At 37.1% G+C, this 16071-nt stretch overlaps 1 protein-coding gene across 1 annotated transcript in view; it reads right to left on the bottom strand.

Annotated features, from left to right (window-relative positions):
• The window catches only part of LOC118742088 (receptor-type tyrosine-protein phosphatase N2-like), a gene marked incomplete at its 3' end in the record, with an annotated part of 75224 nt that extends 62465 nt beyond the window's left edge, over positions 1–12759 (bottom strand). Inside the window, 1 exon segment of the mRNA XM_036474051.1 lies at positions 12755–12759. Coding sequence (XP_036329944.1) covers positions 12755–12759 — 5 coding nt within the window.
• Between the last annotated feature and the right edge of the window lie 3312 nt (positions 12760–16071).

Here is a 16071-nt window from a genome sequence, read left to right as displayed (position 1 = left end):
GTCTGCCATAAATTAATGTCCATTTTGCAAATATCCAAATATTGATACCCAGTTCCGAAATTTTCATTAAAAGATGTACACTTTTAAATTTACCACCAGCTTATGCTATGTTTTGTTTATAAATTATAACTCGATTTCCAATTGAAAAACATTTGAAGCTATTTCCAGTTTTAAGATTATCAAAATAATATTTCCAGTTTTTAGCTGCCATGCATTGATGTCCAGCGATCAAGCCATGAGCCCTTCGGCGAGTTGATACTGCTTCCTCATCGCTGGCAACTCGCCCAACTCGAATAGCTCGACTAAATAAATTGACTACTGGCCAAGTTAGCAGCTGCCAGTATTCACACGTCATTTAATTTCGATTAGTAAAATTCCTGTTTGCGCACCGGCCAAGCAACAATTCCTTCCCCAATAACAACAACAACAACATCGAGTGCTCGAAATGACAAACAAATGAATACTTTTCGTTAAATGTTTTCCCAATAATGCATTACAATTTCAACGCGAAAACAAAAACGTTGCAACAAAACGCTTAAGAGACAGACAAACATACATACATACATACATACAGAACAAAATTATTACCAATGTCTGTGCATAAATTCATCAAATGTGGCAATTATTTTATTAACTGCTCATTCATTGTCTACCGCTGAGTGGGGTTCGGATGGTGGCTCGCTGCTGCTGCTGGCTAGCTGACTGGGCTGCATGCCTTATAGCAATTTTGCACATTGCACAAGTGCAGAGGTAGAGCAACAACAAGAACGACTACAACAATATAAAATGCGCAAAATGCACAAAATGCATAATTGACGGTTAGTTGCATTCACTGACGCACGCTGCTGATGACCGGCTGTAATATACCTACATACATATGTATGTAGATATATTTATAGAGATCAGTCGACTTGGCTAGCCGCAATTACTTGCCAATGTTGCAGAGGGGGCTCGCCGAGGAGCAAGTTGCTTTCGATATGATATCAATAATTATTGTAAGTGATCTTCTTACTGCCAGTCAGTTGGGATTGCTCGGAGGTGTTGAAGTTGGCTGAAATGGTAATGAGAGGAACAAATATTGATACATATACATAGTAAATTAGACAGTTTGGAATTTTTTTTATTGTCAACCTCGAGAACTGAATAAGTCAAGAAATCCAACTCACCAATGAAAAAAACAGTAGGGCTGTTCAGGAGAAAGAGTGATCTGCTGGACCGGATTCGCACGATAAAGGGATATATACTCACCATGGGTAACATCGGCGATAAATTATGCACATTTTTTTTGGGGAATGAGGATAGTACCGATTATTTGCTCTGCAGCTTTCTGGTCTCCCCCAGGCATTTATAGATCGAATTCTCTTCGACAAGCTACTAAGCTTCATAAAAATGTCTGGCAGTTACCCGAGGAGTAATAATTCTCGCGCCTGCCTTATTTTCCTCCTATCCATTGAGTCGTTTCTCTAGTTAGGCCTCATGTGACAAGGCAACTATGCGAGAATGCGTAGAAAATCGTCGTTGTTTTTCTTTTCCCACCGCAATTCCATTCCATGCAAAGCCAAGAAGTTTTCAATCGAGAACGAGATCTCACCTCCCAATCAGAACAATTTAGCTGCCAGATAGCCAAATTCAGGTGACCCGAACGTAACCCCCAAGGGATATACATATGCATAAGCTATTATTTAGGAAATCTCAGACCAGGCACTGGCTGCTTGTCAACCATGCTAGATGGGATTTTGGAGCTATCTTCAGCTCAGCAGTCGAAGAATGTTTCGACTGGAATTGCCGCACGCTACCACCGCGGATGAAATTCCTTTGCCATGTATGTATGTGCGTATCCCTGGATAAATATATATTTCGTCGCATACACTCAGAAAAAAAGCTAGATACATATATGTACATAAATATGTATATCTCTACCAGTTTGTGATTTACAATTTTTCTGTACCTCTTGTTATTTACAAGATAGGGGCAAAAAAACGGGAATTTTATGAAAATATTGGGTTTAGTGACCCGTACTAACTCGCTGGTGAGAGTTTGAAATACACCGCAATGAACACTTTCTGCTTAATTGGCAGAATAGTTCGGTAGTGTTTTCTATCGCTCTGTGTTTATTTTCATTTATCTCGCAATAATGTCTTTATGTACTAATTGTACGGCCCATTGTGGGCTGAAAGATAAAATCTTAAACGCGATTTCGGATTTGGAAAAATTAAAAAGCATTTTTATCGCATTAATTGAACCAGCAAATGATAATTCTATTTCGCCGGCACCTGCTACTAGTGGAAACAAAAGAACGACGCGTTCGCAAGCAAAAGCTAGTGATAGTGTTGTTGTTCAGCCTGGTAAATTGCCAAAGCGCGCTTTCACTGCGCCATCTAATGATGCTGTTGCTGACTCTAATACCGTGGCAGTACGAAAAAGTTCTGAAATGCATTGTGTTTCTGATGCGCCGGGTATGAATACTGGTTATACCGCTCTTGATGTAGTTGATACTAATACCGGTTTTTCAACTACTCCTAGTAGTAATACCGGTTTTTCTGCTGCTGTTGCTTTCCCTCGCTCGCCAACTACTCCTGGTAATAACATCGGTTTTTCTGCTTCATCTTCCGCTTGCTTGTACTTCTCCTTGTTCACCAACTGCTGGCCCCGCTAACGCTGTGCCTACGTATGCCGCTGCTGCGGCTTTGGCGAACAATGCTAGGTTGAGCAACGCACAAGCGAAAAACGCAACTAACAATGCGCAAGCAAATAATGCACAGTGGTCCGCTATGAATAAAAAGCGTACTCATAAGAGACAGGCGGTGTGTATTTGGGTCAAATGAGAACTCGAGGCTGGGAGTTGTTGTTCGCCGCAAATGGCTGCACTTATCATCGTTTTTGCCTACTGTAAGGACTGATGACATCATTGGCTATGTGGCTAAATATGCGGCTATCGATAAGAAGACAATTGTATGCTATAAACTGGTCAAAAAGGATTCTGATTTGGAAACTATTAAGCACATTAATTTCAAGCTTGGAGTTTCAGAATCTGACTACTCAAAAATTCTGTCATCGGATATTTGGCCCCCCAACGTTGCTGTCCGGCCTTTTGATTTTTTTCAAAAAGATGCCCAGCCGCAGCCCAAGAAGTAAAAAGTCATTCCACCTCTGGTGATCGGAAAATAAGTATCTATCACCAAAATACTTCGGGACTCAGGACAAAATCCGAATCTGTCTACATTCTCAGCTCATAATTGGATTATGGCTGCTTCGTTCGGACAGAAACCTGGCTGAATGCTAACTTTTTCGATGCGGAGTTCTTTAATCCAGCTCTCTTTGACGTTTTTCGCAAAGACAGAGATTTTGCTAAAACTGGTGTTAGTAGGGGTGGTGGTGTACTGATAGCTGCGCGCAGATATCTTCGAGCTTCTTTTTATCCGCTGCTAGATGCCAACGCCCTGTTGGATCAGCTTTGTGTAAAATTGCATGGCACCTGTGGTGTGCTGTACATTTGTGTGTCCTACATTCCGCCGGGCAGCTGTGATGTCATATACAAGGCACATGTTGACAATATACTGGCACTCCACGAGAAAATTGGAAACAGCCAACTTTGTGCTTTAGGTGACTTTAATTTATGTAATATTTCCTGGAGCTTTATTAATAACAATATTTTCCTCACCCCATCAAATGTTACTACTTTATCTGAATCATATTTAATTGATAATTTATTATGTATTGAATTATTTCAAATCAATGGTTTTTTTAATGAGTTAAACCGAATTTTAGATTTAATATTTATTAGCTCTAATATAAATTTCAAGCTCTCTCATGCGGCCAGTTACATTTCCCCTCCAAATCAGCATCATAGCCCTATGGTTTTGGAGTTTGAATTTTACCAATATTTTGAATTACCGACTGCTAGTCAGACGGTTGCTTTTAACTACTCTTGTTGTAATTTTGCTGAATTGAATAATTTGTTTGATTTGGATTGGGCCCAGCTCTTTGGAAATGTGGATGTAACTGGTTGCTACGATATTTTTAAGTCTAAACTTTGTGATATTTGTGTCGGTCACATCCCAATTCTTAATTCGAAAACCGCTAAGCGCCCATGGTTTACTAAAGAACTCAAACGTATAAGGAATAAGAAGTATAAGTTCTACAAAAGACAAAAGCATTCCAACGATGTTAATTTGCGTGAGCGTTACGTGTTTTATAGAGCTGAATTTAACAGGCTCAATAAATCTTTGTATAGGAATTATATTCGCGGCGTACAAAGCAATATTAAATCTAATCCCAAGTTCTTCTGGAGTTATATTAAATCAAAGAAAAATCATCAACCATCTCCGAAGCTGTTAATCTTTTTGCTGATTTTTTTTTTTCCAACTTTATTTCAGGTAATTCTGATAATGATTTTATTCCTGAAGATCTTTTGTCAAATTTAGATACTCCCATTAACTTCGGGAAATTAAGGTTGACAGACGAGGATGTAGCTAATGGCATTAACCAGCTTAAACTATCCACTAACACTGATGGAGACGGCCTCTCGGTTATTTTATTTAAAAGTTGTCCTTCACTAATTGCGCCTTTGAGGCACATTTTTAACATGTCTCTATCTGCCGGAGTTTTCCTCGATGACTGGCAATTGACTTTTATTACGCCAATTCTTAAAAGTGGTAACAAAAATTGTATTGAGAATTATAGGCCGATTTCTAAGCTTACCACTGTCTCAAAACTGTTTGAGTCCATAGTAAAAGATAAAATTTACTTTGCTGTTAAACATTTATTATGTCCCGTGCCGGGCAGATCTACGTTAACCAATTTAGCTGCTTTTACAGAGGACTGTTTGGAAACCTTTCAAAAGGGATGCCAAATTGACGATATATACTGATTTCTCTAAGGCTTTTGACAGGGTGCCTCATCGAATATTGATAGCTAAACTTGAAGGCCTGGGCTTTCATTCAGAGTTTCTGAAGTGGATCACATCCTATCTGTATAACAGACGCTGTGTTGTTCGTTTTGATAATGTATCGTCTTATTCTTTTGTCTCCTCCTCTGGTGTTCCCCAGGGTAGTGTCTTAGGTCCGTTATTATTTGTTATCTTTATTAATGATATATCTTCCTGTTTCTCAAAGTGTAAGTTTCTTCTATATGCGGATGACCTGAAGATATACTATGAAATTAAAAATAGAGAAGACTCATTGATTCTCCAGGGTGAGCTTGATAATTTGTACTGTTGGTGTGCGCGTAATCGTTTGTCCCTCAATATTGGTAAATGTCATTATACCTCTTTTGCAAAAGTGATTAGTATTGTTCCAAACTCTTACTGTTTTTCGAATGTCCCGCTAAAATCAATTACTGATTTTAAAGACTTGGGTGTTTATTTTGACTCCAAGCTCACCTTCACCACCCACATAAACTTTATTGTTTCTAAATCATTCGCGATGTTGGCCCTTATTCGTCGCAACTGCTCGTCATTTTCCGATCCTTATACTCTCAAACTGTTGTATTCGTCTTTAGTTCGGTCGAGGTTAGAATACGCTGTATTTGTTTGGAGACCTTTTCATAGAGTTCATGTGAACAGATTGGAGTCTGTTCAGAGGGCTTTTATACGCTTTGCTTTGCGTCCGTTGAAATTTGTAGACCCTATTCCGTCCTATCGTTCTCGTTGTTTGTTGATAAATCTCATGTCCTTAGAGTCCAGGCGTACTTTGTTATCGATGTGCTTTGTCTTTGACATAATTGTAGGCTCTATAGATTGCTCGCACCTCCTTATGAAAATTCGTTTTAATGTTCTCTCACGTATTCTTCGTTGTAATGAATTGTTTTTTGTGGGTGTTGTTAAAACTGTTTATGGTATGAATGCTCCTTTAAGGAGGACTCTCTCCCAATTTAATGCTTATTCTTCATCTTTAGACTTCGATTTTTCTTACTCAAAGTTTACTTTTTAAGAATTTACTCATAAGGCACTTGTCATAAGGGTTTCCCTTATTCTATGTATATATTTGTCATATAGTCTGTAAGCGTCCTGTTTGTTGATAATAATAATAATAAATAAAAAAATAAATAAAAGGTTCAATTCTGAAGAAAACCCATCATTGACCATAATTATATAAGAAAAACAATCAAAGCTTACGTGTATTTTATATGGGAAATCTTTGCACGCCTTAGGCGAGTACTTAATGTTAAAATCAAAGCTTAAAATTTTCAGGGATTTTTTTTAGGTGCTTTCGACAAAATTTTGATAGTCGCAAAAAAGCGCCCTAATATGTATACTTAAATGAAAATATACATGTAGTTACATTCTGCGCTTCCTTGATGAATCGTTGGTACACACAATTGTTAGCATTCCTTACATAATTTTGAATATGCACAGTTTCTTCTGGAACAAAGAATGAGCAACATACATATGAATGTATCTATAGAAAGATGTCAATTCCGTGCAAAAGTTTATACCAAAAAGCAAATGTCCCGTGACAGCATAGCCAACCATATCCAACTCCAATAAATTCCTCAAATCTGCCATACGCATAAATATGCATTAGAGTGGTCCAAAAATGCTTTGAGAAAAGTAAATTCGGAATTTGAATGCCCTCACCCGAAGGATTGGTCTATATTTATCGAAAGAGTATACTATTTTTTTTTAACAAAAAATATAAAGAGGTCGCTCAAAACGCTCAAATAAAACCGGGAAAATAAAAAAAATATTTTGTAGAAATGTTATAGAATCTTTGAACTGTGTTTCTCTTCGGGAGACTTCAAAGAAAAATACCCAGTTTTTTATTAACGATTTTGTATGAGTCTAAATTTATACTTTTTTTGTGGGTTTTGGAGGACCCATAAAAAGTAGTTAGTATTGACAAATTGTTAAATAAACAATTGGGTAATATACCTTGAAGTCTCTTGAATAGATACAGAGTTTCCTATTTCTATGAAAAAATAATTTTTTTCTAAAAATACGTGGAAAACTTTGCGTGATTTGAGCGACGTCTAAAAATTTTTTGATTTAAAAAAAAAACACAGGGGTATATATTTTCGATACAGAAAAATCCTAAGGGGTGACGCATGAAAATTCCGAATTCACTTTGTTTGGGCCACCCTAATTTACATGCATACACATGTAAGTAGTATGCAAGTTTTTGCTTACACAAATGTCTCTGTAATTTTTGGTATGCGAAAACCGCAAAATGTTTAATGTTTTTCCTCCACTTTGATGACGAAGATGTTGTTGGCAAATGGGATCATGCTATATTCGTTGCCATACGTCTACACAGCCTTCTTGATGACATCTGTTACCGTTCGTTGTCCTTGCAAGTTGATTCCTTGCAATCTGTTATGCGAGTAGCAGCACGATGTTTAGTTTTTTTTTTCTTTTCTGATTTTATTACAAGCCATCAAAGTTGGAATTTGCTGTGGATAGCAAATTATGCATGTTTGTATTGCATTTTGTTGTGGGTTAACGAGGCGGCATTTTAACTGTTCGAATTTCAAATATTTTCAAATTGAAGGAAATTTTCAAATCGGTATTTCGGGTGGAGAATTTTGTTAAAGTTTTGATTTATTAGTTTATGCAGAAAAGCATTTTGGTGGAACCTTAATAATAGGGAACTACGCTATCATTTGTGTTCTGTGTCTTAAGCTTTACCCAGAGCATCTAAAGAGACCAACAAGCCTCTCTAGGTGTAAGCATGGCTGCAGGAAATAAGTTATCGGCGGGCCTTTTCGAAAATTTTTCTCAGGGTTTATTTAGTATTAATTATAATGCCTGGACTAGATAATTATTTCACTAACTACACATACAATAATCCAAATATAATTTACTTGGTATTAAAAATAATAAAAAATTTTAACATGAACGCGAAAAAATGTTAACGGGTAACTAAATCTGCTCTGTAATTTTTTTTTTTGCTACAAAATGTTCGGTAACGTTAAAAAATAGGGCTGTGAATAGAATAGACTATCTGTCATTAAGCCGGGCCCAGAACAATCGAACCATCTCGACAGGATGTAGGCCGATGCTTGCATATTTTTCTCTTTAAGTATTAGGTTAGGTTAGCAGGCTACCTCCGTAGATGGAAGCCCACTTAGACACGACTAAGTTGTCCGCTGTGATGCCCTTAAGAGCGGTGAGCGTGAGAGTAGGAAAATAGGAGGGAGGCAAGAGAGAACAACAACACCTATGGCTTCTTTGAAGAGAAAAAGCTTTTCAAGCGGCTGATGTCCATTCCCGAAAGCTCATAGGGAGTGTTAAAAAAGTGCAACCCATGGTGCTTAAACCTTAGGCTGACAAAGGCAGGGCACCAGAGCAGCAGGTGTTGAGATGATTCCACCTTATCATCCCGCATTCAGCTTGCTTATCTCAAAAGCTCCCCAGACCGCAGGGGTCTACACGAGGCCCGAAGGATTTTGCCACCTTGCATTCCAAGGTCTTCACCCAACGCTCGCGGAGCTGACCTAATGCCCACCTGTCCAGAAGCAAACCACACGAGGTCAGGGGAACTCCTAGCCCTTCTCTATCTGGAAGTAATTCCTCAAGGGTTCCCTGTCTTGCCAGCTCATGGGCCATGCAGTTTCCACCGATCTCGCTGTGACCTGGAACCCAAATAAGCTTAATGTCGAAGTAATCCGACGCGGTTGGTAAGGAAGTCAGACACTCCCCCACCGTTCTCGTATGCACCGGCAAAGAGCCAAGTGCCTTGATAGCTGCTTGGCTGTCGCAATAAATATCCATCTCCTTAAAAGCTATTTCAATATTGTTTTTTATTGGGACCACCTCTGCATGGAAGACGCTGCAATAATTCAGTAGCCTAAATTTCTGGCTGATGGAGAGTTCTTAGCCGAAGACACCTCCACCTGTTTTCCCATTCAGCTTCGATCCATCTGTACATAAGTTTATAGGACCCCGAAATATCTATTCGTGTTCAAAACCGGCGTGCAGTGGTCAGTCCGAGTCGATAGGAATCCGAAGCCTTTGAGTATGCTAGAGTGCCCATAGTTCGAGACGAACTTAAAGCCCACCCCAAGTAATTACTTTTTTACTTAATTTTCCTATCAAATTGAGCTTGCAGAATTGTCAAGACCAACCATAAGATAGTGCACAAACGATGCCCGATATTGGTAGAGGAATTCAACAATGTTGAACCTAAATCAGAAAATTTTACTCATTTCTTATCATAATAATCCACTTAATATGGTCTGGGTTACACGCAGCTCATTTAGCGTCAGGCACCTTTTTTTTGTCAATATAGCGTTTATTCACTCCCTTTTATCGTACAAAGGACTGGCTCGTACATCCCGTAAACTCGTTGTTTCAAGCTTGCGTCCGATCTTGCTCTATGGAGCCCTTTTCCGGTGGACTACCTTTAGTAAATCAACAGCGCTTCAACAACACAAAAGGGTGAAATGGAGTGCAGAGATTTGCATAAGCGGAGCTCTATGCTTTTCAGCAACTCAAGATATGACGTAATTGCTCTAGGGATAGCCGTTATTTTAGCCTTAAGGCTCAGAAAGGTAGGTTCCTAGACTCATAGTGCATCTGGCCACTCGAAAATCTTAGAACGCTGGCACCCACACCGATATCTGTAAGAAGTAACTACCGCATACCATCAAATACCAAAATCTATAAAATTGCCACACCAACTCGACAGGACTGGAGCACAAGGTCCCAACGCATGCGAAACGTTATAAACATGTATACTGATGGCTCCAAACTCGGCGGAAAGGTCAGAGGAGGACGAGTGTTCTCACCTTACCTGAAACTAAAAATATCTTTTCGGCTTTCTGACCACTGTAGCATATACGAGGCACCTAATAAGAACATCCAAGGAGAAAAGACAGGTATTTATCTTCTCTGGCAGTTAAGCAGCTGTGGGAGCGCTAGTTAACGACGCTAACCTAAACACTAGATACATACACATATACATATAATCATTATTCACGAACCAAAATACATACAAACAACTATATGCCCTTTCACCTTGTATGATAACATAATAACAAAGAGAATACGATAGACAAGTATAAACCCGTAAACATCTTTTTAATAACATAAACAATTATATTCGGTGATAAGTAACAAAGCATTATGATAACATAATGCTAAACATGTAAACATCTTTTTATCACCAAACAAACAATAGTTAGAAATAGTATAAATAGATGTAAGTGTAAAAATGGAAAACAGTTCTGGAAATAAAACGAGACTGAAATAAACTCTTGTGTACTTTTAATTCCTAACAAGGACTCATAACTGGGGGCTCAACCGAACCTTAAGCCATTTTTCTATGTAAAAGGAATAGAGAAAACTAAATCCACGGGAAGAAAGACTTCCGGCACTACACGTTGAAAAAAGTGCTAAAAGAATCAACGAAAATCAAGTATAGATCCTGAAAAAACGGAATAATACTGATAACATAAACCGAAATCAACGGAAATCAAGTGAAAAAAACACAATCAAGTGTGCAAATAATAAAAAAACTCTGAAAATTTTAAACAAAAAAGTGAAGTGAAAAACCTGGATACCTTACGGAGACTCCGGAGAGGAAAAAAGCAAAAATCCTACGACGACTACAGAAATCTAAATAAATTTACAATGGAGCAACAACTGGCCCAACTAAATGCCCAGTTCACCACACTGATGAACGAGATGCAGCGACAAACAACGGAATTCACGGAGAGAATTGCCGCACTAGAGCAACAAAACGCTCCGGAAGAATTAGTTTTATACGAAGAAGTAAAACTAAATATTACTGACGCCAAGGATATCGACCTGGAGCTATTCAAATCCCTACCAAAATTTGACGGGGACAAAGTACAATACCGATCATGGAGATCACAAGTGTGGGCATTCATGGAAGCTATAAAGATCTTCCAAAATCACCCTAAATATTATAGTGCCCTGGGAATAATGCGGACAAAAATTACAGGACCCGCTGCTAACGTCCTTACGAACCACAACACCAAATTGAATTTTTATTCAATCATTAACAGATTGGATTACACATATGCAGACCAACGCCCACTATATGTGCTTCTTGATGAAATGAAGCGAATCACACAAGATAGAAAATCCCTTGCAGAATTCCACAGTGAGGTTTCAAAGGCACTCAATTTAGCCCTATCAAAAATTGAGATGTCCAATAATGACAAAGGGATGATAGCATACGCTAACCAAGAGGCAGTGAGGACGTTTATTCTTGGGTTAAACTCCAAATATACAAGCGGCACATTGTACAGCCATAACCCAGAGAATTTGGAATCGGCATATGCGATAGCCTGTACCATTCTCCATGACAATGAGAATGCGGAATTCGAGACACGGCCCAGACTAGGAAGTAACAGCAGACAGCATCAACACAGCACAAACCGAAACACCTACTCACAACATAAAGAGGAAAGATATTACAAGCCAAACGTAAGGATGCAGAATCACAACTACCAGGCAAGGAGTTTTAACCAACAACAACCACCACAGCGACAACAACAACCCACACCTACTCCAATGGACATAGACCAATCCAGACAATTCATGCAGACAACCAAGTACAATAATGCCGTAAGTCAAAATCCTTTTAAATCAAACCATGTATATAAAAGAGATAGGGCATCTAGCTACAATAACGCCACTTCTCCGCCAGATAGGAAGTTCCAAAGAATTAACCAATTAAATAGAGAAGATCTAGAGTCAGTGGATGTACCTAATTATGAAGAACAATTTGAAACAGGCAGTACTTTTTTAGGCGAATAAACGGGTTGCCTTGCTTAGAAACAAAATGCGGCCTAACCGGCACACCCGTTACCTTATTAATTGACACAGGCTCCACTAATAATTACATTAATATAAATTGTAATATAGGAAAATCTATTAAATTAAAACCATTTAAAACCAAAACCTTACATGGTTATTCAATTGTAAATTCTAAAAAAGTTATAACGATGTACGGGCATCATTTAACGTTCTATGAAATAAGGGAACTAAACGACTTTGACATGATACTCGGAGAACAGGGATTACGACAAATGAAGGCAGAAGTTAGGTTATTTGACTATAGCTTGAAGTATCAGAAGAAGAAGATCCTGGCAGTAGAACCAAGGATTAATTATACAATAAATAACGAAAAATTTAAAGACCAGGTGGAAGAGCTAATGAATAGAAATAATAATACAAATGGTAAATTACCTTTTACAACCACAATACAAGCAGCTATCAAGACCGAATCGGAAGACCCTATATGGACAAAACAATACCCATATCCCATGTCCGATCACGACTTTGTCAAGAAAGAAATTGAGAAATTCTTAAACGACGGTATAATACAACCAAGCAAAAGCCCATATAATTCACCTATATGGACTGTACCAAAAAAGGGCACCGATGACCAAGGCAAGCCCAAACGGAGAATGGTTGTTGACTTCCAAAAGATAAATTCTCATACGATTACTGACAGATATCCAATTCCAGATATTAATATGACAATACAAAACCTCGGAAAAGCCAAGATTTTTTCCACAATAGATTTAGAATCAGGGTTTCACCAGATTTTAATTAAAGAACCTGATCGAGGAAAGACAGCATTCTCTGTCAACGGCGCAAAGTATGAATTTATCAGAATGCCATTCGGGTTAAAGAATGCACCCTCCATATTTCAACGATGCGTTGACGACATCCTTAGAGAGTATATCGGAAAGTTCGCGTATGTTTATATTGATGACGTACTAATTTATTCATCTACACCAGAAGAACATATGGAATACATCCGGATTATAATTAACGCACTCCATAATGCTAACATGAAAATTTCTGACGAAAAGTCAAATTTTTTCCAAGATTCAGTTGAATACATTGGACACATTATAAAACATAATAGAATTACGGTAGACCCAAAAAAAATCGAAACTATAAAGAAATACCCAAAACCAAAAAATTTGAAAGAATTGAGATCTTTCCTAGGACTTGCTAGTTACTACAGGAAGTTTATAAAGGATTTTGCTAAAATCACGAAACCTTTAACGATTAATTTGAGAGGAGAATTAGGAATGGTATCAAAAAATCAAAGTGCTAAAATACCAATACAATTAGATACAGCAGCCGAAGAAGCCTTGGAAAAAATAAAAAACGCTCTACAAGAGCAAGTTGAACTTTTCCAGCCTGATTTCTCTAAACCATTTAGTCTAACAACCGATGCTAGTAATTTCGCTATCGGGGCAGTTCTGTCACAAAATCGTCACCCGATCGCATTCATTTCACGCACTCTAAGTGAAACAGAACAAAACTATAGTACCAATGAAAAAGAACTACTAGCAATCGTTTGGTCCTTGCAAAAACTTAGAAATTATTTGTATGGTGTGGCAAACTTGACAATTTACACGGACCACCAATCGCTAATATTTTCAATTTCCGAAAAAAATCCGAATGCGAAATTAAAGCGTTGGAAAAACCTAATTGAAGAATACGGTGCCAAACTTGTATATAAACCTGGACACCAGAATGTCGTTGCAGATGCGCTTTCGCGACAACAAATAAATACTTCAACGTATTGTTCCGACCATTCGCAACAAAGTTCCCCTGTAGAAATTATGAAGAAAGTTAAACAACCACTTAACGCTTTCAGAAATCAAATAATTGTGTTACAAGATAATGAAAGGAATGAAGTCCTCAGTCAAACAATATTTCCTGGTCGGTTTAGACATACAATATTTTATAGAGAAACCCCGGACTTACTATCTAAACTTAAAGATGTAGTTAATCCAAAAGTTACTAATGCGATAAAGATAGATGAGGAAATACTGTTTCACCTAAAACAAGAAATTAGCTCCGCCTTCCCAAATTATAATCTAGTGCTAGCCCAAAATAAGTTAAACGACGTAACTTCTCCAAACGAACAAAGAGAAATTGTCACACAAACACATAAACGTGCACATAGGAACTACAAAAATAACACGCAAGAAATATTGTTGATTCATTACTGGCCCAATATTAAAGAAATGTGCCGTAAACTAGTCATAGGCTGTGAAATATGTCTACAGCACAAATACGAAAGGCAACCAAATAAACAACCTATTGGAAAAACTCCAATACCAACAAAAGTAGGAGAGTACATACAGATGGATATTTTCCATATTAATAATAAACAATACCTTAGTTCTACAGATAGATATTCCAAATACTGCTTCTTACGAAAATTGGACACAAAGACAAACTGCCACGAATACATAGAAGAAGTACTCACACAAGTCTACCCAAATGCCAAGTACCTCATGACTGATAACGAAAGTATATTTAAGAGCAACATAACGAAATTCTTGTACAGCCGGCTACAAATAACACACTCAGTTACGCCTGTACATCATTCAACATCAAACGCTCAAGTTGAACGGATACATAGCACTCTAATTGAACTTTGCCAAAGTTTAGCTGCAGAAAATAATACTGCTCCCGGTGACGAATTATTCAACGCAGTTCGCCAATACAATAGGACGATACACTCCACAACAGGATATAAACCCGAAGAGGTTTTTTACAACCGAGACAAATATCCTAATATCAAGGACATACTTGTGGATAAACAAGAGAGACTACTCAGGCACCATAATAAAAAAAGGAAAACCATTATATACAAACCAGGTGATATAATTTATAGTCGAACAGATCGGCGTAATAAACTTGCAACTAAGTACAATAAACATAAAGTAAAAGAAGATCGTGGGGACACAATCCTAACAGCGAGGGGGAAAATCATACACAAGGATAGTATAAGGAAAACTAGCACACCATGCAACGAATAGGCTTCTTAATTTTAGTAATAGTTACTCACGGATTTTGCGATAAAATAACAGATTTGGCTGGTAAAAAATATGTTCTTACTGAACTAGATACTGTGTATACCTATGAGAGTTCATCATTTCTTTACCACGTGTCGAATTTATGCATAATATTAGAACCATATGAACGAATTGTGCGAAGCAAATATGAATCAACTCAAATCGATGAAAAAGATATAATAATTGATAAAATAGAAACTTTGAAATCACAATTAATACCATCCGAGTATCGTGCCAAACGTGGCCTCAATTTTTTAGGTTCCGCATTAAAATTTATAACAGGAATACCAGATCACGATGATCTTGTCGAAATTAAAACAGGAGTGAACCAGCTTATAGAAAATAATAACCAGCAAAGGAAAATAAATTCCCGCTTTGAAAAAATTTTAGCAAAATTAAATACAGAATCAATTTTTGATCAGTCAATACTTACAGAAGTATATAACGAACTAGTAACTATAACAAATACCATTAACTTCGCAAAAACAGGAAATTTCTATTCTGGCACACTTAATTTTAGAGACGTACAGCAGGTAATAAAAAACGAAATATATGACATTCCAATAATAAATGTACTAGAATATTCCGATATACACATATGTACCTTTAATAAAACTATTATTACAATCTATAAATATCCCATAATAACAAATAAATGTAAAATGTACAATTTAACCCCATTAGCCTTTAAATACGGAAAATATCAACTTCATAATAGAATTGCCTTGTGTAATAATAATTTCACCAATTTATCAAAATGCAAAAATTATGTAGGAATACATATTTGTAAAAAAGAACCAAGGGATAATTGTACTATTCCGTTGTTATTAAAACAAAAAGCCCATTGTAATATTATCCAAGAAAATAACTCTCCCTTACAAATATTAGATAATGGTAATATTCTTATCTACAACGAACACACATGGAACGGAATTAGGGTAAATGGCCCACATTTAATCCAATTCAATTCCAATACAACTATTGATAATAAAACTTATATTAACCATAAGCAAGAAATAAAAAATGTAATACATGCTTATCAGAATGAAAGGGTTAATGTACTAAGAATTTTAAACTCTGAATCCGATTATAAATTTACTAATATACAAGAAATGTATAAATTATTTTTACCAATTGAAGAACATCCTTGGAAATTTACCTTATATTTAATCATGATCATATTTATATTAGCTTTAGTCACTTACTTAATTATAAAATTATATACATGCCGACAAATACAATTAAACACCAGGCGCCAAAGAGAGTTCGAAT

Source organism: Rhagoletis pomonella, unplaced genomic scaffold (assembly GCF_013731165.1).
Source record: "Rhagoletis pomonella isolate Grant_MI unplaced genomic scaffold, Rhpom_1.0 Rhpom_scaffold_00006, whole genome shotgun sequence".
Classification (NCBI taxonomy): domain Eukaryota; kingdom Metazoa; phylum Arthropoda; class Insecta; order Diptera; family Tephritidae; genus Rhagoletis; species Rhagoletis pomonella.
Note: the sequence above shows the minus strand (reverse complement) of the source record. Positions and strands in the feature narration are given on the sequence as shown.